At 36.8% G+C, this 26,728-nt stretch overlaps 2 protein-coding genes across 4 annotated transcripts in view; one reads left to right on the top strand and one right to left on the bottom strand.

The window, feature by feature from the left end:
- LOC116791796 (GTP-binding protein 10-like) overlaps positions 1 to 26,728 on the top strand; it is a 54,030-nt gene that overhangs the window by 11,296 nt on the left and 16,006 nt on the right. For 2 of the 3 annotated variants that reach the window (XM_032698181.1, XM_032698348.1), the window contains 13 exons: positions 856 to 904; positions 989 to 1,110; positions 1,573 to 1,789; positions 2,622 to 2,786; positions 4,048 to 4,166; positions 4,620 to 4,738; positions 5,792 to 5,873; positions 7,037 to 7,229; positions 7,755 to 7,892; positions 10,217 to 10,293; positions 11,340 to 11,534; positions 12,548 to 12,634; positions 14,380 to 14,484. In XM_032698181.1, coding sequence (XP_032554072.1) covers positions 856 to 904; positions 989 to 1,110; positions 1,573 to 1,789; positions 2,622 to 2,786; positions 4,048 to 4,166; positions 4,620 to 4,738; positions 5,792 to 5,873; positions 7,037 to 7,229; positions 7,755 to 7,892; positions 10,217 to 10,293; positions 11,340 to 11,534; positions 12,548 to 12,634; positions 14,380 to 14,484 — 1,668 coding nt within the window. Of the gene's footprint in view, positions 1 to 855; positions 905 to 988; positions 1,111 to 1,572; positions 1,790 to 2,621; positions 2,787 to 4,047; positions 4,167 to 4,619; positions 4,739 to 5,791; positions 5,874 to 7,036; positions 7,230 to 7,754; positions 7,893 to 10,216; positions 10,294 to 11,339; positions 11,535 to 12,543; positions 12,635 to 14,379; positions 14,485 to 26,728 lie in introns of all 3 variants that reach the window. The other variant, XM_032698265.1, reaches the window with a different exon arrangement.
- On the bottom strand, positions 20,759 to 22,240 carry LOC116792119 (protein FAM237B-like). The gene is made up of 2 exons (XM_032698830.1): positions 21,807 to 22,240; positions 20,759 to 21,096 (listed from the first exon to the last, which is right to left on the bottom strand). Exons 1-2 carry the CDS (start codon positions 22,216 to 22,218, stop codon positions 21,071 to 21,073), a joined length of 438 nt encoding a protein of 145 aa, XP_032554721.1. The 5' UTR covers positions 22,219 to 22,240; the 3' UTR covers positions 20,759 to 21,070.

The raw sequence follows: 26,728 nt of genomic DNA, 5'->3' as shown, positions 1-26,728 counted from the left end.
GCTAGGTTGAACAAACTTGAGCCCAGCTTTCTGTTGATGCATCTAAAAAGCTGCTATGAAACTAGAACTGCTTGATTCTCTTGGGATGTCTCCACAGTCTTTTGTGAGCTCTGCTCCTGTTGGAACTGGTGGAAAGCTCAGTGGTGGCTTTGTCACAGTACTGAAGCCAAGCTAATGTGTTATGTTGCTCAAGAAGAGCAGTGTCCTGGTAACCATGGTTTCTAATCACCTCAGAAACAAAGCTCTTTTGCCTCTAGTGTTCTGCATAGACACCTTTTAGCCTTGGTCTTATCCACAGTTTTATTACACATTGCTGTCCTTCTGTTAGTTCTCCAAGAGCTATGAATGACAAGATTTTATTTTCTGAACTTTTAATATGTGGTATTTGTAAATGCATGCTGCCCATACATGCGGTTTTCATATGTTTACTTGTAAATGCACTGAAGTTGAAGTGTATTAATATGCACAATTGAAGCCACAAAATTATATGTACTGATGACTCTGATGTAAAAACATGCACAAACGCATTTTAAAACCCACAATTGTAAGAGTACCGAGAATAGGGTTTTCTTGTGTGGTAGATTATAGCAGCACATACATGTGTTTGGGAATTCCCCAGAGAAGGTCAGACTTGTACTGCACGAAACATGGATTTAACTAATTGTACCCTTAGGGCTGTCGTTGTTATTGTAAACTGTCCAAATGGCTGATCTCTTCTTTGATAAAAGTCTGTTTATTCTGCCATAGGATACATTAAACTCCATATTCTGAAGAAACAAATCAAAACTAAAATTAAATTATAGGTCTTAATTTTGCTGCAATTTAATTAATGTATGTTTTTCGAATGTCTGTTAGGAAAGTGGATTTGCAAAGCTCTTAATAGTACTTGCAACATTTAACGAAGGTAAGAGATTTCATACTACATAATTACATTATTTTTGCTTTTGATGATGATTTTTTTATAACTCATTTACAATTTACTTCATAGTGAAAATTCCCAATCCCTTGGTAAAAGGTCTTAAACTTACCTACTCTTATGAGGACTTTGAGATGAAGAAGTTACTATTTAACATAATAGGAGTCTTATCTAAAAATCCATCTGCTGCACAGGTGAGTTGTTACAGAACAGAAGATACAATACGTGGGAAAAAAAAGACAAGGGAATCACATGAATATTACTTACCTGTCCATCTGGCATAGTTTAGTACACTGAAATCAGCTGTTCTCAAAATCAAGAATTCATACACAGGCCAAGTCCTGCTGTTTAAAGCAGCATACAGTTTCTATTTTAGAAAAGTTAGATACTCAGACCATGCTAGGAAAATTGCTGACAACTGATTGCAAAGTATTATTAAAATACACATGAAGAACATAATGAAGTTTAAGAAACCACAATCTGTGGGAAAGCTACAGAATATAAAGAACACTTACAGTGTTCATGACATGCTTTCTCAATAAAAAAGTCATTTTCTTAGTGTAGGACAGATAAAGTTGACTCATTGCTTTAGATTTTTCTTATTTGCTTGTGAAACCTGCAAGATGTCTCTCTTTCTCTTTGTCTCAACTCTGCAGCTCCTCAGTGAAAATGATGTGATGCCAGCTTTGCTTTATTATGTAAAACCAAATCAAAAGCCTGGATTTTATGACTGGTCTGCTGCCCAGTATGAAGAATTACAGCTTCATGCAATTGCTGTTTTAGCTGCAGTGGCTCCTGCGTTAATAGATAAATATTTGTCCTGCCAAGCGAATACTCTTCTCCTTGTGTTTCTGGAATGGTGTATAGGCCAAGGTCAGTAGGTGCTCATGGCTTTCACACACAGATAACCTCAAAACGCAGTTCAACTGTACTTTCTTTCTTTCTTTGGCAGGAAGGAAAAATGTAAAATTCATGAATTCAGAATGATTCTTTTTCAGTAAGTCACTTAGAAAGCTAATGTTTCTAAAAAATAACCAACCATCATTTTTTTTTCTACTGAAGGATAAACTGTTGCCCCTTTTCCTGTGTACCACTATACTGATATTCCTTCAGCTCTGTGGGCAGCCAAACACCTCTGCTGCCCGTGTTTTAAGCCAGTCAGATACTTCTGTTGTGGCAGCAAGTCCAACCAGTAATTCTTGCTATGAGGGAGAACACGTTAACTCAGAGGTGCACACAGTAAGACAGCTTCCAGACTAAAGCTGGCTTGTGGGCATCAGGTATGGGCTAAGCAAAAAGATAACTAACTGCACTCAATTTTAGTGACTAGATTGTTTGGGATAGATATTTTTATCATAAAATTGATGTTTTATTTGGGCCAAATGGAGATCAAAAGGTTGATATTAAATGTCATGCTAAAGCAGATATTTTCAGTTTTGAAGACTGCTCATTAACCTAGTATGGTTAAAAAATGTTAAAATTATTTTAAATGTTCACCAAAATCATACCTTTCTTATGCATGTACAAAGTATAGCCTTACACAGAAAGGCTTATTACTACAGGGTTTTAAGCAAGAATCCTGTTTAATTTTAAAGGGGGGGGGGTTGTTAATTTTTAGCTTACTCTGATATTTTTTTTTCTGAGAACATTATGATTCTGAGCATACACTGTGCCAACCCCAATATTCATTGTGATTGCTCCACAGATCCTTTCTTTGGTCAAGGTAACAGTTTCCATGGAACAGGTGGTCGTGGCAACAAACTTGCACAAATGCGCTACAGCCTCAGAGTGCTGAGAAATGTTGCCTCCATTTACGATGATGCTGTGAACCTTAATTTGTGTGACCAGGGAGCAATTAGCCAGCTACTGGGTAAAGCACAATTTGTATTGCTCTACTTAAATTAGTGCATTTCTGTTGACACTAAGACTGATCGTGCTTTTTGGTGTGCTGTGCTTTTAGTGTGTTATTCCTTTGACTGTTGAAAAACTGAAAAACCTCTAATAATTAATCCAAGATGTAACTGATTTGATTTTTAATTTTTTTTTTTACATTACAACATACACTGAATGAATTAAGCAAAACAGACAGCTCTAAAAGTCCAGGTATTTAATTTCAAAGCAAAAGCTGTCCCTTCTCCCTTTATGATACTGCATTTGTTACATCTTGTATTTTCATTGTGGTAGTCCCTGGGAACTCCAGCCATGAGTATTTTCCTACCTAAGTCTATTATGGTGTTGCTTTCCACAACTCCTCTTTAGAGTAGAAAAAAATTAATAATAATGTACTTTTATATGAACAACATGAAGAATAAGAGAAGAATAAAACTGCTTAACTGCTGTTCCTGCAATTTTAGAGCATTTTCTTGTTTAGTAACACATACCTACTATTAAATTTGGGTTTGAGTTCAATACAAACTGGTTTAAGTTCTTTTCTTACAATAATAAAAAGTTTTCAGTACTCTGAGTGAGTCATACTGAAGGAAACAAAACAGGAAAGATCCTTTGGAATTCAAAGAATATGTTCTAATAGAAAGCCTAGAAATAAAATATTTTATAGCCTCAGTAGAACTCCAGTGAAAACTGTGGAAACTTACAGCTTCCAGTGAAAGCAAAATTAACACTATACCTGACAGATCAGATTTAAGTAGCTTTTCTTGCTTTGGGGGAGTCTTGTGTCCTAATGTCCTCTTTCACATAGTGGTTCCAAGGCTGATTTTCTCAGCAGTGGTAGTATTTTATGTCTCTTCTACATTTCCACTGTCAGTACAAATGTTTGTGAAGCTGTACAGTAGGGCAAACCAGTAAGTTTGTTGGTTTTTTCTGAGAGTCCCTGAATTCAGATCAGTTCTCTGAATTTCTTGTACTGGCCCAATACAAGGGACAGCCCAGAGATTGATCAGTGCAAACTGCTATCAAAACTGTGCCACCAAGAGTAAAGGCCGTGAAACTACAGCATCAATACTGCACTTCTGTAAGTTATTATAAAACACAGGAGATAAAACTGAACAGGACAAGTAGGTTATTTTAAAAATCCCCTAGTGTAAGTTTGAGTTTTTTGAAAAGTAGCAGCTGTAATAGAATTCCGAGTTGTGTACTGAACATTCACATAAATAAAATATATTCATTTACAGACATCCTAAGGTATGCAGCAAACAAATCTAAAGAGAAAGAAGATGCCATTCTACTGGAAATCCAAGCTGATACATTATTTATTTTGTCTGTTCTCTGTGAAAATGACCTCCACAGAAAGGTATGTATCTTTCTATCTTATACTGTGCAGAAAATGTCAAAACTTGTTATATTTTCATTTAAGGGATACTGATTTTTTTTTAATTCGAAAGTAGATGTCAACTGTAGTTGATTGCTAACAAGTTGGGTCTGGCAACTGGTTTCTGTGACAGCTAAAATGCAAAACCACTCAGAAATCCACTAAGAAGTGTTGAACCTATTTAATTGCTAACTTACATGATTTTGAAATTAATATACGAAAGTGTGTAAACAAATGAGATTAGCACTTTGGAAAAACTGAAAATCTCTTTTTTTTATGTGTGTCCTAAGGTCTATATCCTGGTCTAACAAGTGGGCCAAAAATATTACAATGCAAATATTTACATTTCCCAGTTTCCACTGTATTTCCTTACATATTTCCTATTTAGTAAATATTATTTAAGAAACATATTACTTTAATTAAATGTTTCAACAGGAAGTCTTCAGCTATGAAGGAATTGGTATACTTATCCCGTTCCTTAAGATGGATCCAAAGGAGTTATGTAGTGGATTAGGCCACAGTTATCTCCTCTTCAGTGCACTCGACTGTGTGTGGTTAGTAAAGTATTTTAGCAGCAGTAACTCTGAAAAATGTCAAGTCTTGTAATTTTTAGGCCTGCAATACTATATCCTTTCTCTGCACATATATGCCTTTCTTCTATTTATAATGCATAAAAATCCTTCATAAAATTTGACTAATTAAAAATTATGGAAAAGAAATTGAATATTCTGCATGTAAGGTTTTCTAAATAGAGATTCAGTATGACAGCCTAACTCCCCACACAGTTACCTCCTGACATGCAGAGTTACTCAAGACTTTCTAAGAGAGGTATATGGTTAGAGTCTGTAAATAACTTCACAGAAGTAAACAAGGCGAGAATAGACCAATATTAGCAGAAAACTGTGTAAGCATAAGAAGTGTTTGTAAACTGGCTATATTGGGCTAGAAATATTTTAAAGATTGCTATTAGAGAATGCCAATACATAGGAGGATAAAAAAAGTTAATTTGTTTTAAGGTGGAGGTTGGTAAATACATTGGAAACCAAATATGTCTTTTGAGAGAAAAGTCTGATACAGAAGATCCCTTTCATTTCTCTGTTAATGACCATAACTGAGGAAATAACAGAAGGAGGCAATTTGAGGAAGCAATAGCAACAAGAATGCTGGCTTTGTGATGATTTTAAGCCGGGAGAAGCAAACTGTTGCCAAAAAACACAAGTCTTGCTTGTCTCACCCCCTTGATTTTGCACAGCCCTGCAATAAACCAGATCAGGGCCATGATCTAGCTAAATTTTAACATCTTTTACTGAGTTAGTTTTAGTTCCGATACACGTTCTAGTCCAATTCACATGAACTTGCCAAATTTCTCGGGCTGGTACAAGGAAGGTGTGCCACCTGCAGGAGGAGAAAGAGCAGTCAAGCAGGGCATATTTAGTTATACAGTGTAAATTAAAAGGCATATGAAACATGATTTTTCTACTCCCTGAAGGTATGAAGTGTATTGCATACCAAATATATTTGTGCAATTCAGTAAAATAAATGAGATGCTTGTAGAATGTTCTAAAGCAAAAAAGTGTCTCTACATGGTGAAATTACTTCTGTTTAAGGTCCTGTGTCATTGGATGTTACATTGCAGAGGATCATTTTCTTGAAAAACAGGGCATTTTTCGTCTTCTGGATTTGTTGGCAGTAGGTATTTTTATTATTGTTTTTATAGAATGAAAGAATAGGAAAACAACATGTAAAACTGCATTATTTTTGTTACAGTATCTCCTAAGACTACTATAATACTAATAAAAAAATCAGTGTATTTAATTCCCTGAGACAGACCAGGATATCTGCTCAAAAATGATTGTAGGATCTTCCATGTATCTTTTTTTATTTTTTTTAATAAATATTTGACAGAGGGAGTTTTTAATTTAACAAAATTATACTGTTTTTCAAAAGAAAACTCTAGCTGTGCTCTTACTTTGGATGACATCTCTGTTTAGAAAAGTACCTCAGTTCTCTACTTCATATTGAAGTTAGTAAGAGCAGGGTTAGTATACACTTCATGGCTTTAAAAGTTTTTATGTTTAAAGTTACTTTGTATATGTATTTTGTCTGTGTAGCTTACTTCAGGGGTATTGGACGTAGAGCTGGCACAGACATTTCACCTTTTACAAAATAAAAATGCACCTTCCTCTGTTCATTCTCTCCTCATTGTCATTGGTTGTACTGTCAGCCCTTGATGTCCTTAAGGCTGCAGACCCTTAGAGTCACAGAATCATAGAATGGCCTGGGTTGAAAGGAACCTTAAAGATCATCCTGTTCCAACCTACAGCCATGGGTGTGGACACCTTCCATTAGACCAGGTCACTCAAAGCCCCATCCAACCTGGCCTTGAACACTTCCAGGGATGGGGCATCCACAGCTCCTCTGGGTGACCCTTCCCTCCTCTCAGCTACTGCTAAAAGATCTGTCCACAAACCAGAAGAGAAGCTGAGTGGTACTGCTCAGCCACTGCCTTCATAATGTATTTCTTACAACAATAAGTCTGGTAGCAGTATATTCGCCAGCATGTGAGCCTGGAGGCACGTACACAAAACCTGCTATGTAATTCTACACACAAGAATGCACATCTTATATGATCCTACACTCATTCCCCTCATGTTCCCTGATTTATGGAGCTTTGTGTGGCAGGATTCCAGAAACTTGAAAGATTTACAAATTTATACAAGTTCTGTGTGAATAGCAGTGAAGAAAAGCTTGCAGTTACTTGATTACATATTACACAATTTCTCTGAAGGGAGACATAGACATCACTGTGTTTTGAACAGTTTAAATTTTTTTTTCCTTTTCCCTTGACCAAGTTAAAGGAAAAGAATCTGTGCAATATAATTCTTGGAATCTTGGTTGAATTTTGTGGCAACCCTAAAGCCACTTTGCACATCAATACCTGGCGAGGGGAGAAAGCTCAAACAGCAGCTAGCCTTCTAATACAGTTATGGAGACAGGAGGAGCTGGAGCTGGGAGTCAGACGTGATCAGTATGGAAGGGTTGTTGGTAAGTTTTATGATGCATGTGAAACTGTGAGCAGTTCCACTGTTTAGGTAAAATAATGAAGTATTTGCTTTTGTAGTCTGAACCTAATGAAAGTAAATAACAGCATTTATAGCTTTATGCTGTAATTCTTACCAAACCCCAAAGATCTTCTATTTCATTTATTTTCTATTTTATTTTATTTATTCATTTATTTACATTTCTTTCTGGCCACTATATGGCATTTTCTACAGGAATGAACCAGATACTGGACAAAACCATGACCAGCGTTTCTAATGCTGGACAGTTAAACTACTTAATTTCTTCCACAAAAGGCATTTTGTTATGTGTTGTAAAAAGAAGTGAAGCTGTTCTCCCAAATTTTTAATCATACCAGTTAAAATTTGCTGGCCTGAATTATGTTCAAATTGCTGGCCAAACTATCAAAATGATTCATGGTGTCCACAACGTAAGTTGGATTTCCTCTAAGTTTGTGAACATACTACTTCTTCATTCTTCTACTCTGGTTTTATGTTTTGAAATTATTAGACATGAAGAGACCTATTGCTAGCAGCTTCCAGAGACAGCAGAAGGTCATTCCTGTGCCTGCCAGCTGTCCCAGCTTTGCCATCATGGAAATTTCAGAGAACATGCGGGCAAAACTTTATTCATTATTTTGCAAGTTGGGTAAGACTAGTGAATTGCCTTGTCAGTGTCTTATTTGTCATTAAACTGAACTTGTTCCCTGGTGATCAATAAAGTCACTATAAAAAAAAAAAGGTCGAAGGAAACTTTGTGATGCATCACCAATACTGTTATTAATAAATACTTGCTCATTCTGTTCTTAAAAGTCCCTATTCTTGGGGATTTCAGTAATTCTTCAGTACTTCGCTGCCCCTACCATTAGAGAAGTTAGGAAGACTCCCCTAATTAGACTTAGGAATTATTATGAAGAAGTTATACTAAACCTGAAATTTGCTTGAAATTCTCTGTAATTTGTTTTCCCACACACAATATCGCTTTTGCATATTTTAGCACTTTTACATTTATTTCCCTAGATTTAGAAAGACAGTACTCACTCATTTTCTCTCATTTTCTAGCATAGCCTCTAATTATTTTTCTGGAGTCTTTCCAATTGATTCAAATTCTTCCTGATCTGTAGTGTCCCAAAATTGACAATACTCCAGCAGAAGCCTCACAGCCAAATAGAGCTATGTTGCTCTACTCATCCTGTAAATAAACATTCAGAGACATAAATGTAACAATTGCTGTATTCGTAGTAGCATGATATTGTTTGCTTATTCGACTTAGAGTCTTGTTCAGTCATCTACCATCCTGGATTTGTATAGATAGCTATTCCTACATTTAGAATTTTTTATTTGTCCTTACTGAATTAAATTCTCTGTGTTTAGATAATTTTTCAGACTGGCAAGATTAATCTGCATTTTAATATTTTCCTTCAAAGTGCTGTGGTCCCTCCTAATTCTTCATTGTTTGCACACTGAATATGAATACTCGTTACATCCTTGTCTTAAAACCTAGATTGAGGTCAAGATAAGTGATAAATTCTTCCACATGCATAGGATTTTTTTATCTGTCTGTGGACAAAAGTTAGGTCTTAGTTTTTGTCCACTCGTGGTGGATATTATTTTTTTTCACTGTTACCATTTAGCCACATAAACATTATTTATTATTGGTTTCAGGTTTGGGGTTTTTTTTCAGGAACTGAACTGAATCAATATTCTCTAGCTTGTCTTTTTTCCCTTTAAAAATAAGCCTCATTTTTGGTTTTTTCACATCCATCCTCCACAGGTTCAAAGGTGATCAGTAATTGTTCTGAGATTGCTTCAACCAGTTCCCTGGGTAACCTAGAGAATTAACTGGTTTGAAAACATCCTTAGTTTCTCTAATAATCTATAGCTAGTGTCTCCTCTGTTGTAACCCAGGTTCTTACTAATTTTTATTAGCATTGATTATGTTAAACGTTGGATCACAGCTGAATTCTTTACTAAAACAAAACAGCATAAGATTTTCTTCGAACTTTCTCCTATATTCACACATGCCTTTTATGTTAGTTATATATATTGTAATGTCTCCTGTGAAGTACTGAAATGACATGAAAGCAGATAATATAATATGAAAATATTTTTGTAGTCTTTTCTCGGCATCCTTCCCTTACTGTTAAGCTCCACAACAGCCTGTAACATGGTGATCCAGAAAAGCAGTTTTAAATGGTCGTTATTTATGGCATTTTTTAGCTTCAAAAGATGATGTAATTATGCTCTATACAAATGCTACATTCCCAGTTAGCACACGGATGGTATGATGAAGTCTAGAAAGAGATTTGATAGACTATATATCGATTTTTTTTTAATTAAGTACAATTAACATTCAATGTTCAAAAATAATCAAATAATAAAAAATATTCAATATTCAGAAAAATTAGGCGTAGTCTCAGCAACTATCCTTCTCTGCCTTATTCTTTTGCACATAGTGGAAACGTATTTTTTAAAGATGGAGTCTTGATGCTCAAGGCATTGTGCTGAAGGCACAAATCTACAGTATGGAGGACACCCTCTTTACACGGCTTTGAAACAAAGCACTAATATAATTTTCCTATTGGCTGCTTCACAGTTAAAGCAAACTCTATTTGTGCTGAGCTGCTGCTTTAGAAACCGTGATCTGTAGATTCGAATGTTTGTCTGCTTTAACAGAAGATTCAACCCTTACCACAAAAGTGTAGCAAATGCAGTACTATCCTGGCCTTCCAAGTGATTGGAAGGTCAATAGAGCCACTCCTAAGTAAAGATTTTAGTATAGAGAATTTATTATGGAGAAAACAAGGTTTTTATCAGCTAAAGGCTGCTCAGGATCAAGAATGGCTGACTGGTGTATGTGTGATGAAGATTTTGCATGTGATTATATGATAAATAATGGGGTTTTTTTATAATGCTATATTTTAAGATAAATTCATAATACTGTTAATATAGCAATTATTCATTTTCTTTTAGGTTTTGAAAATTTACCTGGCTTATCTGCTGAGGATTTTGTTACACTTGCTATCATTCGACGTTATATTGACTTTAAAGTGAGTATTGTTGAAGAAAATATTACTACTGTATCTGCATTTCCAAAAATAACAAGTATATCTCAGGATACAACAAACAAATAATCAGAAGCCATCCCCTGTGTCACAAGTCACCTATAGTTTCACAGAGTATAAACCAGTATTTTCCATCAAAAGAAACAAGCCCACCTCCAGCATTGCAACAATCCCCAGACTCATTCCTTGTACTGCTGCAAATCTTTGTGACCACACAGAAAATAAGACTAGAAACTAATGCTAGTTAAAAACACCTCAGAAAAAAGTAGTTTTAACTGTATGCCAGCTCAAGAACAGGAATGCACCAGGAGTAAGAAACTGGGGCGGGACTGGTAAGTAGGAAAGTAGGATTGCCTTTTTGGGCAGTAAGGTCAATTATGGGGACACTATTAAAAATTATATTAAATACACATTATGATAAAGGTTCTTCTGTGCTTTCCCATCTTTATCCCCACATGCAGTAACCATCCATCCATCCTGTCTAAAGTTAAGAAAGATATGCCTATAGGAAACTAGAACAGGATAACAAGCACTGTAGGAGTCATCCTGCTCAAAAGATCCTTTAGTTTATGCCAATTTTCTGCTTAGGAACAAAGTCTCTCAAAGAGAGCTTGAAGTGTTCAGGCACTAGCGAGACTCGATCTTTGGTTGATAATTCCAACTGCCATTCATGCCTCATTTCACAGTTTGCTCTGGTAATGTCTGCAATTTAAGATTTTAAGAAGCAGGCAGTAGGACACAACACTCTTGTAGTTTGATATCTTAGAGTTATCTGTATTTCTTCTGAATTTCTGTACTTACCAACATTCTAGTTACTCCTCTGTGAAATCAAGCTTGGGCTTGGGAAGGCTTAGGGAGCAAATTCATTCATGAATGAATTTGGCATAGCATTAGTTAAGGCTAACCTTGCATAAAAATTCTGGGAAGTCAAACAACAGGAGAGACATGGTTGCTCTATTAGGTTTTGAATGATTGAGTAATTTTGAAAAATGAGATCAATATCAAATAGTGTGGTGTTGTTTCACACGCAGGTTGGAGAAGTTTGGAGTGAAATATGTGCAGAACTAAAAGAAGAATTCAGGCCTATTATGTCAGATGAGGATGCCTTGAAAAGAATTTCAGAGATATCAGAAGATATTGGAAAAGCAGTTAATACTGTACAGACTCAATTGATTGAAAGTCAGCTCCACCAAGAAATCCAAGAAGAGAACCAAGCATATAGAAAAGTAAGACAAGAAGTATTTAAATATGTAAATAAGTAAATAAATAAAGCCTGTGTAAGCTTTTTTGTCAATTTATATGCAGATTTTCTTATTATGAAATGTTGAGACTTTTATACGTCTATCTTGCTTGAAAATGGTGTAATCTGTCTCAGCAGCAAAATTTTACCTTTAAATTACACTAGGTTAACATCAGTCCTCCCAAATACTACAATTTTCCCAGTATTTAGAGAGTAACATGAAAAAATGATGCAGTGTCATCAGTGATGCATCAGCAACGGTGTGAGGAGAAATTATCATTATGTTGCTATAGATTTGCAGCTGTGTTCATCTGTAGCAGATAACAATTAAAAGCACCAATTACAACTACATCTGCTTCTTAAAACAAAATGTAAACCTCTGTTATGAGTTCCCTTGGCTGAATATTCACAGAGCTTCGTTACTTCAGAAAGTAGGGCTTTGGGCTTCCCAGCATGCTGAGGATGAGCAGGCAATGATATTTTCCAGCTTTAGTTATAAGGCAAGTGTTTGGCATTTTTTCTCATCTATTATCTCACCTTCTCCTGCTTTCTGAAAGTAAGATCAGTTGGTCCAGTTATCTAAAATCTCATGCTAGTGTATTTGAGGGATTGTCATGCATTGTGATAACTGCACTTTTGTTACCTGAACTGATTCTCTCTCTCTGGTTCAGCATTTGAGAGTAAGAATATACAGAAAGTGTTCCTGAATGAGCTGGGCCTCTTGCAACATATGTATCCAACATATGTGTTGCAAGAGAGGAAAATGAGCTTGCACAGAGCAAGTAAGCTTCTTTTTGTTTTTAAAGGCAGTGCATAAATGAAGCTTTTAAACAAGTACTTTACTATGAGATTATTGTCCCATTTCAGGTGAGAGGGATGATCTAAGGTAGCTAAAGGGGCATAGGTGAACACACCTTTCAAACAGCACAAGCAAAGAATTCAGAAAAGCTCATGAGAATAGGATTGTATTGCACCTTGTAAATCTCATTTATATTACAGATCCGAGCTACATGTAAGCAGAGGGAAATGATAAATAAATCTTGGGAAAATTTCTTGACTCGGACATCAAACTATGAGGCACTGAAGGTAAGAAATCTGATGGAGCAAAAAATTTACGTTGACGGTGTAGTTATAATTGCAAAGTTCCAGAGCCGTTTCTTAATGAATTATGAGGTATTCAAGTAGAATGTAGTAAATTTTATATTCACACAGACATAGAAGAAGTAACTGTAAGATGCACTCGCTTTGATCCTTCTGCTCTTCTGATTAAAATCACAGATTGAGAATCAACCTTGTCACTTGCAATTGAGGGATGTGTTTATATATGTATATTTGTCCTGAAACTGTTGAAACTAAAAGTCTGTTCATTCTTACTTCTCTTAATTTTTTCTTAATTTTTTCTAATGCTATTTTTAGTACAGCAAACATCTTTCAGGATGGGAAATATTTTATGAAGGAGTTTCTTCTAGCAATACTTGTTCTTTCCCTAAAAACCATAAAAAATACTGGAGTCCTTGTTTGGGAATTAGATTAAGTTGTAGAATGAATGAAATCAGACTTAAACAAAGCTTTGGCAGCTAAATTTAATTTTTCCTCATTTCCCTAAGATGTAAAGGAAAACAATTTTCTCCCTGTGCAAGCACCTCCCTGGCCTGTGGTAAAGATCTATGTTAGAATTAGAAATGAAAAGGGGCCCAAAAAGGATTTGGAGAACTACAGGCTCATTAATTTTAACTGAGTCCCTGGGAAGCTATCTTAGGCACATGAGGGACAAGTAGTTTGTCTGTTATGGATTTACCAAGGACAAGTCACGCCTTGCCAATGTGATTGCCTGAAAAAATTATTTGTTCTAGAGAAAGAGGAAGGTAAATGTCTATTCTCTTGGTTTAGCAAGGTTTTTGTCTTGTGGTAGCCTTCTTGTAGCCAAAATGGGGAGATATGGACTGAACTACGTACAGGTGGACTACAAGTTGGATGAAAAACTGGCTGGACTGATGGGCTCAAAGGACAGTGGTCAGTGATTAAAGTTTAACTAGCAGTCAGTTTTGAGTGGTATTCCTCAGGGTTTATTATAGGGTTGATAATATAGGGTTGATTTAACATTTTCATTGATTACTTGCATATTGGATCACTATCCATCCTCATCACATCCCCATTCCAGGTGTGGATACCCCATCCCTGGAGGTGTTGAAGGCCAAGTTGGATGGAGCTCTGAGCAACCTGGTCTAATGAAAGGTGTCTCTGTCCACAGCAGAGGGGTTGGAACTCGATGATCTTTAAAGTCCCCTTCCAACCCAAACCATTCTGTGATTCTGACACGGAGCTGGAGGAAGCAATCCATATGCTGGGAGGTGGGGTTGCTGTTCAAAAGGATCTTGACAAGCTGGAGGGATGGGCTCGTGAGATTCAGAAAAAGAAAACATTCAACGGGGATGTATTGAGGTGGTGTTGTGATGCCTCAGAACAGCTGAAGACTGAAAGGCGATGTAGGTGTGTGCTGTGCAGGGGGTGACAAGCTGATCATGAGGCAACAGTGCGCTCTTGTGGCGGTGAAGGCTCACAGCAGCTAATGCACATCCGTGTGTTAGAATACAGCCCGCAGGTCACAGCCAGCGAGGATTCCCTTCCCGCCCTTGCAGTGCCACGTCCATTTATTCTGTTTTCAGGTCTTCAGTACAAGAAAGAGTCACGAGCCAGAGAGATGGTATTACAATTAAAGGAAATAGGATTATCACCTCATTTATTTTGTCATTTTGTTAGTATATTTTTGAACAAGTGCAAATGACACAATTAATAAAGATTAAAACAATTTTGCCTTTTTTTATCTTCAGAAAGCAAAAAAGCTTCAGGAAAAAGCAATAGACGCTTCCAGACCTAAATTAAAGACTCAAACTGGAGCAGTCCATTCTACTGATATTGAAGGCCTGCATACAACAGTAAGTAATCTTCAATGACACTGTTTTATTTTCATTGATATGAAAGTGGTTTGGGGTTTATTCTGTTTATGTGCTGCTGCTTATGCTTTCTTTAAGAATGTTTATGTTGACAAGCTCCAAGTATATAAGACAGAATCTGTATCTCCTGAAAACCACCGTTTCCCGTTCTGACATATCCTCGGGCAAGTAGTTGGTCAGAATGAGATTCAGATCTGCAAATTACTCTGAAAAAGTGTGGGCAAGATGGTCCCTATGCTACTTGTCATGTAGCTCTTCTGAGGCAGCCACTCATGAAAATCTTGCTGAGGTCAAGATCTCCTTCATTTATTGTTGGATAAATGTGTGGTCTCCAATACATCCACAGAGGGGTTCTTTGTCAGTTATGTGTTCCTGACTGTCTGCAGATAAGCAGAAACTTTGTATCTGCAGAAAACTTTGGTTTTTTCTCATTTCTGTCAGTTAATTCAAGTGTGAGAAAATAAAAGCCATTGTTAAGATCTCATTCAGGCCTAAGAGCATGTTTAGATGTTGGGCTTTGACAAGATGTGGTGAGACATGAGAGAATCCCCATTCTACTCAATAACTGGTTCTGAGCTAGCTGGGTTGTTTCTGTGGAAGCATCACAGCTAAAGAGGATTTTAGGGGGAGGGATAGTTTCGTGGCTGCTTATAAGTTACTCTTACACATAAGGAGAAACAAGCTGAGGTGCTGTTTTCAAACTTGTACAAGATGAGAGATTCTATTATCCTGGGCTCTCTGGCATGAATGAATAATGACAACTAAGGTGGCTGTAACTTGAAAAAGTAAAGAGGCAGTTCACGTTTGGTGTGATGAAGAAGAGATAAGCTTAGTGAGAAGCAAGAGGATTGGCTCGAGTGCTGGACTAGGATTTTTATCAAATTATCTTTGTCCTAAACTTCAGAAAGATATGGAGGGAAGCATCTGTGAATGCAAGATGAAGTGGGCTGGAAAAGTTTGCTTACTTGCATATACATCATTGTTACTGTTAAACAGCAATATTTTGCAGAAAGTATCTGAAAAATTTAGATATAAACATGGGTGATCTGGCAATTGTTAGTAGAGAGAAATATATTGTTAGATTTTATTTTAGAGACTTGAACCTCAAGCCAAGATTGTTCATTTCTTTGAGGGAGAGGATTTAACAAGAAAATATCTTCATGATTCTATTAGAAATATTTCAATAACTGTAGATAAAAACAGGAAAAAGGTTAGTCCATTTTGCAAAATAAGTGTATTGAGAAAATGAATACATCAGCAGCATCATATAAAATTCCTTGGGTACATTGCTTAGAAGAATTACAAATGACAGATATGGCTGGAAAGTTTTTTTTATGCAACAATTTTCTTCCCTCCTCTCTGGCAAACACCTTTAGCAGCAAGAGATGAAGATTAAGCTAAGATGGTTGTTGCAAACCAGTCAAGGTCAAGTAATCAAATGTGAGCCACATGCACTCAAAGAGTTGCATTTTTTGTTTCAGTAGGTCACAGATAGAAGGCAGAGCTGTCACTCAGGGATTTTTGTTCAAAGACCTAAACCTATTCAGTATAAAGAGTAGTAATGAGACTGTAAAGGGTGTGCCTCTTTCAGTCTTGGAGTTTTCCTGGAGCAGTACTTATAGGCAATTACAAAGAGGGTCTGTTCCTTTTTTTTTGCCTTTGAAGTACTAATGTGTAGCGAAACTGAGGACAAAATCTGTGGCTGATATTCTATACAAATCCAAATAGCATTGCACAGCAAACTTCTATTGTAATAAAAGCTTGATTTTCTTTTTTTCAGTTCATAAGATCTGAATGAAGGCAGAAAAGCAGAGCACATAAAATCACCCGCTGAAAAACATTCTCCTTTTTCTTTTTTTATTGATGGGAACAAATTGTGAATTTAGTGTAAAGGATATTTTTAGTGGGCCTCAGAAACCTCAGAGGCATCTCCACCAGTTGAATAAAATTTTCAAAAGACAGTTCATGATTTAACTTTCATCTTATTTTAAATGCTAACATGAAAGTCAAGCAGTGTATTTATTTTGTATTTCAGATCGGGCCTGGTCGCTTAGTAACTGTTGAAAGTACACCTCGTCAATTCATTCAAGGGCCACTGGCTGTTACAGACCTTGCTCATGGAAAGCCCTCTGTAAAGGGGAGCTCAAAAAAAGATCAAAAGAGATAAAACATTGGACTCAGTCAAGAAAAAATCAGTACCTGTAGAATAGACAGTGTTCCAAACAGTGCTTTGAGTATTAATATATAGTTACCTATATGTAGATACAAGATAAAATCTATTTATAATGCTTTGATAAATTGCTTAGAACATCTTGAGAGTAAAATTGTATTTTCCTTTAATTAATATGAATATGGAGATTTTTTTTTAATAAAGTACCCTGTACAATATGGTAGAAAGGTATGTTGAGTCTGATAACTTTGTGAGCTAGTATCCACCATCAGTAGGTCTGCTATTTATATTTCCATCTCTTGCTGACACATTCCACACATTGCAGTTTAAGTATCTCATTGAGCAGGGTGATAAACCTTCACATAAACACATTCAGTTCTTCATTTTCCTGGATACCATACCCACCTCGTTCTTGTCCAAGTCCATTTTGTTTCTTGAATTGCCACCTTTAGCATCAGAACTTCTGACACCTACTTCTCTCAGTCTTCATCTAAACTCTCACTTAAAAGCTTGTTTATGCCAGCAGTTTCTCTGAGCCTGCTGGAGAGACATGCTGGAATGTCCTGCTCCTTATGGGTTGTTCACAGCTCTTTAAATTATCTTATTAATCTAATTATTTGTTGGGCTATTACTCATATTGTCTCCAACAAAAACTCATCCTCTTCCACCCTAGCGCCTCTGGAATACCAACACAAGCTGGTAAGCAGCAGACTTTTATGTAGATAAGTCAGTTTCTAAGATATTTTCTTCTCTCTTAATTTGGGCAATGCCAGAATTTGCTATATTACAGTAGAGCAAGATTCCCTGAAGGTGTTACTTGGTTTTAAAATGAGTTACTGTCCACTGCTATGGCATAAATTTCTGTGACATTGCAAGCTTGTACGCTGTGACATACAAACTCTGTCATTTTTGCCTGTAAGCAACACCTTGAGAAAAGCACAAGCTTTCACTTTGTTAACTACCAACTTGAAGAAAGGAAATAAATTTGAACTAAACATATTCCAACTCCCTTTTTTACTTCATGAAAGAAGGATGGGATGAGGGTGGGGGGTGAGGGTGTGTAAGCATGTCATAAAATTATGTTTGTCCCTATAACAAGACATAGCAGTGGTCACATTAAAAATAAAGGCAAATAGTTTTGTTTCAAAATAGTCTACATAAATTTTATAAAAATAAGAACTCTAAGAAAATAATGAAGTAAAATAAAACAGCTATATGAAAAATGGTACTTGAAGCTTAGAAAAGTCTCTACATGTGTACTTTCCAAAGATCAGAAGCATTTTCTTATGGGCAGCTCGTTAAACACTCCATTGTAGAGTAAGAAAGTAATCTGGTACTTAAAGCTAGAGAAATTAAATTCAGCTATGCTAATTTAATGTAACTTTTTATGCTGGCCCTCTGCTGACTGATACTTTTTAACTATAATCTACTTTCATTATGACATTTTTTCCCAAAATTATCCTGATGAAGTTTAAGTACTTTTTATAAAACAACCCTGGACATGCAAGAACCCCTGCCTGCAAGAAATGTTAGCTAAGGTATATAGATATTCTCTTACTGAAGTCCTCTGTGTCAAGTAAAGTCTTGCTCAGTTATTTATGTTTATATTTCTCTGACAACTCTGCAGCAGCTTTGCTCCTTTATTACTGCTTGAGAGATTGTTTGCTCCATTGTCTTTTCACGATTAAAACCAAACAATAAATATTTTGCTAGGAGACCAAAGACTGTGACATTTAGAGGGTTTTTTACATGCTTGCACATATGTGAATGTGTGGGTGACTCATTACTACTGGCAGCAAGGCAAAGGCCTATTTAAAAATAAAAACAAAACGTAGAGGAATTCTGTAAGTCCTTCCAATTTTTGAGCAAAGACTACAGCAGTACAGTGTAGCCAAGGTATGGATAAAGAAGAACTTTCAACTGGAAATCAGTTTTGCTTATGCAAAAACTAAATCAGGAACAAAGTGAGCCTCACAGAATATCTCCCCCAACTGCATTGTGCTTCTGCTACAGACACCCTGACTGCAAGCAAATGCTCTTGTTAATTGAGCATTAATGTAAATTAATGACTGGAGAAGAAAGGGGATAGAATTTCCCCAAATGCTTACGTTTATACTTAATTAATTAATACTAACACAAGGCTCACTGGAGCACAGACAACATTTGATTTTCCCAGCCAGCCATGGACCATGGTCTGGCTGTCAAGGGGGTAGGGGACACATGACACCCAAGAAACTGGGCTTGCTGTCCCTGCTGTAACCTAGGCATGGAAAAGAGCAGGAGTACTGGTGGAAGAAAAGGTCTTCCCATTCCTTCCATGTTAATCCCTCATGCAGACATCCCTGGGGTATCCAGCTGTGACTTACCATGGCTCTGTCATAGACATGTCCATCATAGTATGTCCACCTGGAATTTGTTTGCTGCTGCTGCTGCTTATGGTGCTGTGTTCCTGTGGTTCACAATCACCTGCCCCTTTGGCAGACACCGCAGGGTGACCATAGCACTTGATTGTTCAAGCATTCTGCAGCCAATTATGATAGATGCTAAGCACCTTTATCTCCTACAGAAAGCTAATTCAAAGAAAGACAGTGTGAAGAAAGATGAAGCCTTTAAAATTGCATAGGATACTTTGCTCTTACATTCAATTAAAAGACCACTCATACAGGAAACATCACCTTTAAAATGTTATTATAGTTTGACAATTCTGTAGGTAATGAATAAAATTATTTGTGAACAAGGGGAATTTATTTATTTGATTAATGACAGTTAAAACATTTGCTGCCACTGCAATATAGTACACCACTTTATAAACTGGATATTGCTGGAACAGATTGCTGAAACTGCTGGATTTGGGTACGTCAGGACTCCCTCTGTTTGCTCAAAAGAAAAGGTGTATTTAAAATATTATTTATATCAGGAACTTACAGTGATACTCATTAAATCAAGAAGGGTTTCATAATTACATATAAATACATATACAAACATAAAAATTTGCATAGGAGGCAGTGAGAGAGGGGAATAAAATAATTTGGTTTTATTTCTCTGGGCATAGGAGTGGAGATGGTCCAATCTTGGTCTAAAAGGCAGTTTCCCTAAAATATGCTTTATACTATGAGCTGAGCTCTGCCCACATGAATGCTTTAGAACCCTCAGGTCACAACTACCTAGAGGCTCCTGGAACTGTTAAAGTCTCACGGGTAAAGAGAATTCTCTCACTACTTTTTTACCCTCTCCAAAATACTGTAGGAGACAAATTTTAGAAGATGCGGTTCAATATTGTGTTTACCTAAATAAACATTTACAAATCTATGAGACTTGCTGGATATTTTACAAACTATATATGAGCTAGGCATTATGTGGGATGGATTTCTTGTTACTTACGGAGGTTTATATGCCATTACTGCATAAGTACTCTTTCCTACAATAATAAAAACCAGCTGGAATCTCATAACAGTCTAGAATACGACAAGGGCTGAACAAGCTGCATTGCTTAAGGAGTAAAGTGGAGAACAGTCAGCATTTCTTAGGCTTTTTGTGCTCAGAAGAATTGGATTATCTAGGTGGTTAATCTCCATGAATTATTTTATCCATCCTCAACGGTTTACACGGGGAGCAGTAGTCAAGTCAGTCTCTCAGTCTTTCAAACCACTTGATGCAGGGTCTCTTCTCAGCTGTTGCCTGCTGTGACAGGGATGGATTACATCACCTTATTTACAGGCTTGCATAAAGCACTGTTCTTAATGTGGTGGCTTTTCAAATAACATATTAATAGACAAGAAAATGACTAGTATTCAAACCTTGCTACTTAGAAAAATATTTTAATTAATCCATAGCTTAGAATAAGCAGTGGTAAAATACAAAGTTTAGACTGCACAGGACATTACAATGAGCATAATCCTTCTCGTTAGCTTGATGTCACACCTCTGTTTTTTCAATTCTTAGAAGTAAATAGTATCTGCCAGACACTGTATAAAATATGTTTGTTGACATTTTCTCCATTGCTTAATGTATAAAAATATACTGGGTTTCCATCAAAATTAACTTTTTAAAAAGAGAATTATTGGAAAAGACAAGACTACAAAAATATGACACATTCAGACTTACAATCTTACCTGAGAGAACAAAGGTAAAACAAAGTTCAAAACACAAAATCATTCAGACCATGCAGTGGGGAAAGGCAAGATTGGTTGACTGCAAGACAGGAAAGCAAAAGTGACAATGTGGGGGCTCATATACTTATCAGTTTAGCAGTGATTAAGAACTTTATACAAGGAAAAGAAAAAAAAAATTAACCATGCCAAAGGATTTGTCTAAGCATCTACAATATATACTGCGGTTTTGTGCTCCTTCATTTTGATGTTGCCTTGCTGAGGTATCTTAATTTTCTCCCCTTGCGGCCTAAAATCGGTTGGTGAAAGCAGACCCTGCAAGATTATGAAAGAAAGGTAGTTATTGTCTAAGCAATATGTTAGGAAAGCTAGGATTAAATGATCTCCCTGTTCAGTCTGAAAACCTAAATCATCTGACTGGGTACCTCAGAAAAAAAAGTCCATTGCTGAGGAGGAAGGGAGATAACAGATCTAGGACTGGTTAGTAAGATGTAAAGCCAGTACATGATCTCAGTACTCATCCCAGACAACAATGACCAGAATCTGTCACTGTTTAGTGATTCACAGTGACCATTAAATCACATTATGTGTAAGTAGTTTTAACGGGAAGAATATGGTTCAAACGGTCAGGGATTTGGTCTTCCCTTTTCACAGAGGGATAATTCCCCAAAGCTGAGACTGAAGTCTGAATACCAGGAATAGTATTGTAACTATTGTATTAATGTATTATCTTTGATATGCACACAGTGATAAACAGAGAATTCAGCATCCATTTCCACACACTCCCATGTGCGTACCCAACATATTTTACACTTTGTTAAATATAGAAATATAGTGCCCTGATGACTAATGACTAATGTATTGTGAAAGCAGCTACTTTTGAAAGATGCAAACACTTTTGACAAGTAGGGATAGAAAACTGGAAATTACTGTATTGAGTTGTCTAAACAATCAAGGACAAGGTTAAAGCAGTGGTTCATTTTAATGTCAGTACATAACAGACTAACACCATATCCTGTAATTACCTTCTAAAGTTCTGTGTGAGTATGTGGAAGAATATTTGGGAGATGTTAATTGCCTTCTGCCCATTCCATGGGATCTTGAGAGCACACAGTCTACATACATATCCCAGAAGTTCTGGGCTAAATCATTGAAGAGTTCATTGTGCTTGGGCTTAGGAGATTCCTTTAGGAACATCATGAAGTCCCAGAGAGCGATGACTGTATCTGCTACCTTGAGTTTCTTCATCTCTACCAACCCATGGGATGATACCTCCCAGCACTGATGGTCAATCTCACCCAGGCTTGGTGGAGTTTCTTTTTGATAGTCTAGATTGGCATAAACCAAATTCACTATCAACATACAGCCCAGCTGAAGATACCACCTTCGTTTCCATACAAATTCCATACTTGAACAAGATACCTGAAAATGAAGCATATACAATCACAGTCATTCTGCCATTATGTAGTTCAAGGATACCCCAAGAGACTATTCATGCATATATACAGAAAAATACTTTTTTTTTTAAACCATGTAATAAATACCAGTCAATGAACCCTGACACAGAAGCTAGGTTGGAAATCGTTAATGCTGTTTAGAACATGAGACCCTGAAGCAGAAAGTTTGAAGTGACCAGACCCTATGTCAGAAAGGCTCCTTGAGACCAAGACTTCTTCCCTTAAACTCCTGCACTTGGATCATGAGTAAAATCAGGTCAATAGCAGATGTTTAAAGAATACTAGTGGTATGCTATCAAACAAGTAACAGAGCTATAAATAGCCAGTCTTTCATGGAAAAGCTCAGCTCAGAAAGATGGTAATGAAGGTATGGTAAACCAGACCATACACTCTACTGGGTGAGCATTAGCACATTCTGAACTCATTCAGTAGGTGTTGAAAGACTGGAAAAAGGCAAATTCCTTTCTGGCTTATGTTAGAAAATTAAGTAAACTTTTGGCACAATTATTTCTACCATATATTCAAAACACAGAAACTATCTGGAGAAATGGAGATGGAAAGAGCAGTAATACAGGAGGCATAATGAGTACTTCAAATGCTACAGAATATGTATTCATTATTACACATGGATTCCCTCTGGGAAAAATGCAGTTTTCCTATGATGTGTATTCCATATCCTTGAGGCAAGTACAGACAGAACATCATTAAAACACCTGATAATTTTTTTTTTTAATCAGTCCTTCCTATCAGGATAAAGTACAGTGGAATAGCAGTGTAAAACAAACAAAAAAAAGCAAAACCAAAAAAACCTCAAATGAGCATAAAAAGTCTGAGAAGACAGTCAAGACTCTCAGATAGTGCCCCTTATATTGGTGTCCTAAATCAATTCTCTGTCAAGTAGCTGGTGCCATACTCACTCCCACAGTTTCCAATTCAGAATGTAAACTACAATTATAAAATTATGTGAGGTTTTATGCAGATAAAAGGCAACATTTTCGGCAACTGTGCAAATTTTAGTGGGAACTTGGCCAGAACTGCAAGTGTGTTCTCCCACTCTGAATATCTCTGGCACTGTCAATATGAAAAGTTAGTCTGTGATGTCTTCAGAGTGTTAACATCTTTATGTCCTTTCTGCAACTCCTAGTGATGCAATTAAAGAGAGGCCAATCCATAGAAAATACAACATTTATGTGAAATGTCTTTAAGAATACAGAGTTGAGGTGACACCATGGAGTTCAGGTCACACCAAACCAGGTCAGGAAACAGGACAGCTTGAAATGGGCCCTTTTGCTGCAGCTTCCAGGTCCTGGGATGATTTTTAGTTTGAATGTGTAATCACACTGCTGCATCCCTCTGAGGTCCCTAAAGTCATGTATTCCTTTACCTCAGCTTCAGAACTCAAGGAACTGAGACAAACTGATACCCCCCAGCCTAGCTCCTTTTTAAAACATCCTTGGCCAGCTGCATTCCAGCAGGCAGCAGGATTAACTGCCTCAGCATCCCAAGAGTTTATCAATATGCATTAAAGTTTCTCTTCCTTGCACTTTACAAAACTCATTCCAGCAAATAAGTAGGGATGGAAATGCTTCTCTTCTCACTTCCACTATTCACTAGGCACCAGCATTCAGAGAAATGATAAACTGTCAATTTAGCTACAATGTAGGAAAAAGGCAACCAGGAAACCACCAACATTTTTAGTTGTTTTGATTTCATTTCATGTTTTAATCCAGCTAAAAACTAAAATGCTAATGGTCCACTTGAGTACCTCAAACAGGAGCAGAGACCGCAACAAACCTCTTTTAACTAGTAACTCCTACTATTCAGTACAAGACAGATGAATTTCACAGAGGTAATAACTGAGGAGACACAGCAGAAGTTGTACTTACAGTGTTTCTGTGAGGAGATGGAAAATAGCCTTGAAGCAACAGAAGTCAGCCACTTGAAGAAAAAGAAAGAAATTCATGAGAGGGCTGCAAGTGCCCGGCAGCTGTTGGATGCTCCAAGGATGCTGGAATTACACTGCACGGGGACGACTCTGCCACTGGCAAAGCAGCAGCAGCAACAGCTGAACTCAGGTCGGTGGAAGGGTGGAGGGAGCTGTGGCTGTGGCAGCCCCACCTCTTTCTGCAGCAGTCACCAGTGTCAGCCCAGGCTGGGCTGGGGCCTCACCTGGAGAGACTGCCTTCGTGGGGGTGGGTGTCAGGGAAGGGGAGAGGCAGAGGCTGTCAGAGGGAGGAAAACACAATGGACAGCAAATCTTTCTCTGAATCAGTAACATGAACACTCTCATTTAATGAACTCCCATTTCAAAAACCTAGGTTTCCATCCATGTTCCTGTTTGCCCACCAGAACATGTAGGGACAGTGTTTGAAGTAATGGAAAAGGATAAATATGTAGTAAAATTGGGTCTATAAAGGTTCATAATATGCTTTGGTGGACTCGAACATGATAGGAACAGCCTGTTATTTCAAATGGAAATATAATGATTACTGTCTAAAAGCCAGTATATACAGTACTTAAACACAAATACAAATCTGCTCTAAAAGGACAGTGTTCAGAATAATTAGGTATCTTCTGGAAGCCTTTGCAGCCAAGCAAAGCCAACATCATTTCAAAATCTTGCTTCAAAAAGTAAGCCATGTTTGAACCTAGACAGTCATATAGACAAAAATATCTGCAAGACTGGAATACAGTTAGCTTATCTCTGAACTCTTTGTATCATTGAAAGGAGCTAAAGCACTATTAGATATAATTACTCCTTGAAATTCTAAGGCAGCTTCCATAACCAAAGAGGTTAAAGTATTCGGAAGGCTGTAGAAAGAACCTACCTTTAAGAAAGGTCCTTCATATCACTAATAAAAAATAACATTCAATAAGTTTTAAGGTTAAGAAAAGCTTTTCCCTTTTAGTTTGCTTTATGCACTATTGAATTTTTTAGTGTGATCAGTCTCACAGTGAAATAGCCAAATTTCAAAGGCATTTGAAGACATGTAAAGAAGTGGGCAGTCACACAGCTGCTTGGTTATGGCATCAATTCCTTCTTCTCATTTCATTCCCGCTTAAAACATCCACGTGTAGTAGCACAGCATAGTGGTGCAAACACAGTGATTTCATTTTAATCCAACAGCCACTGATGGCAGCCTTCAATAACATTTCTTCATTCTACAGATTTATTTTTATCATTCTCCTCTTGCTTTTCCTAATCTAGTTAATAAATCCACCATTTTTAATCTTAAAACAAGATATTCCTAGAACACAACTAGAGAAATTAAAATGCTAAGGAACAGATTTTTCTTAGAAAAATCCTTTTGAATAAAAAGATCTCTTTTTAAAATGCCACCTCATCAACAATGTTCTCTATTTATGTTAAAATTCTTCGGTAATATCTAAAAAATGTCAAAATTATTCTGAAGGCTGACTTTCATATTTCGTTTTCCTTTCTGGTGTTATGCATCTTGTCAGTCAAGCACTGAGGGATCATCATCTGTGGGAGGATGCCACCTGGAACAAGAATTTAAGTTGACAGAGATCAAAATTATTGGCAAATAATAATCATGTGGAATGTTATGTGAAGTTTGTAGGATGGAAGCACCACAAAGACAGACACTGATCATGTTTATTAAGTAAGTATTGTTATTACAATTTCTATTTCAGAACAAGTAAGGTCAAGGAAAGTCAGTCTGTGACCACCTTCGTAAAATCTAACGTACCTGAAAGCTACATAAAAGCTTGGGCTGAAGGGAAAAGCCCTTAAAACCAGGGACCCTGTCCAAGGACTTGGGAAAGCAGATTTTTTTGAGTTAGTGACTAAATATAAAGAGATTTAGAGAAAAATTGTGTTGTGTTCTTCGTTCTGCAGGGGTTCAGGAAGAATTCCAAAGATGCAGCATATGCCGCATGTAAACCTACAGCCTCCAGCACAGCTATTTAACACTTAAGTTTTATGAGATGGCTCATATGGCTCATGGCTCATAGTAAAAGTGGCTATTTCTTTGATTTTTAATTTTTTAGAATAGACAAACTTGGGCAAGATAAAATGTTTCCCTCAAAATTCTGCCAACATCAACAGTATTTCTATAGCATGTATTTTAAACTGTTGTACTTCAGCTTATTCCTTATTGCAGCTGAGGTGCCTCCATCTAGTGGGACTTTATTGTACTGAAGAATGTATCTTTGACATTGGTTAGATCTCTTTATCTTTTTTAATAAAACTGTAAAATTAATACATCAATATTTTAGAACATTTGGACCTTGGGTATGTTGGTGTAGTTATTTCTTTTAATTACAAAGACTTTCATGCCAGCTTCCCAGCATTGCAATGAACCATTGTGTGGATGTTCAGAAAGGCAAGGACATGAATACCTGACTCGCATTTTTTTAATTATTTCAACTCTACTTTAAATAAAGCTGTGTTGCTAAAATATTTCAGCTTAATTTCCACATATTTCCATTGAAGTTAGTTCTTTCCTAGACTGAGAAGAACAGCACAT

Source organism: Chiroxiphia lanceolata, chromosome 1 (genome assembly GCF_009829145.1).
Source record: "Chiroxiphia lanceolata isolate bChiLan1 chromosome 1, bChiLan1.pri, whole genome shotgun sequence".
Taxonomy (NCBI): domain Eukaryota; kingdom Metazoa; phylum Chordata; class Aves; order Passeriformes; family Pipridae; genus Chiroxiphia; species Chiroxiphia lanceolata.
This window is presented reverse-complemented; position numbering and strand designations above follow the sequence as displayed.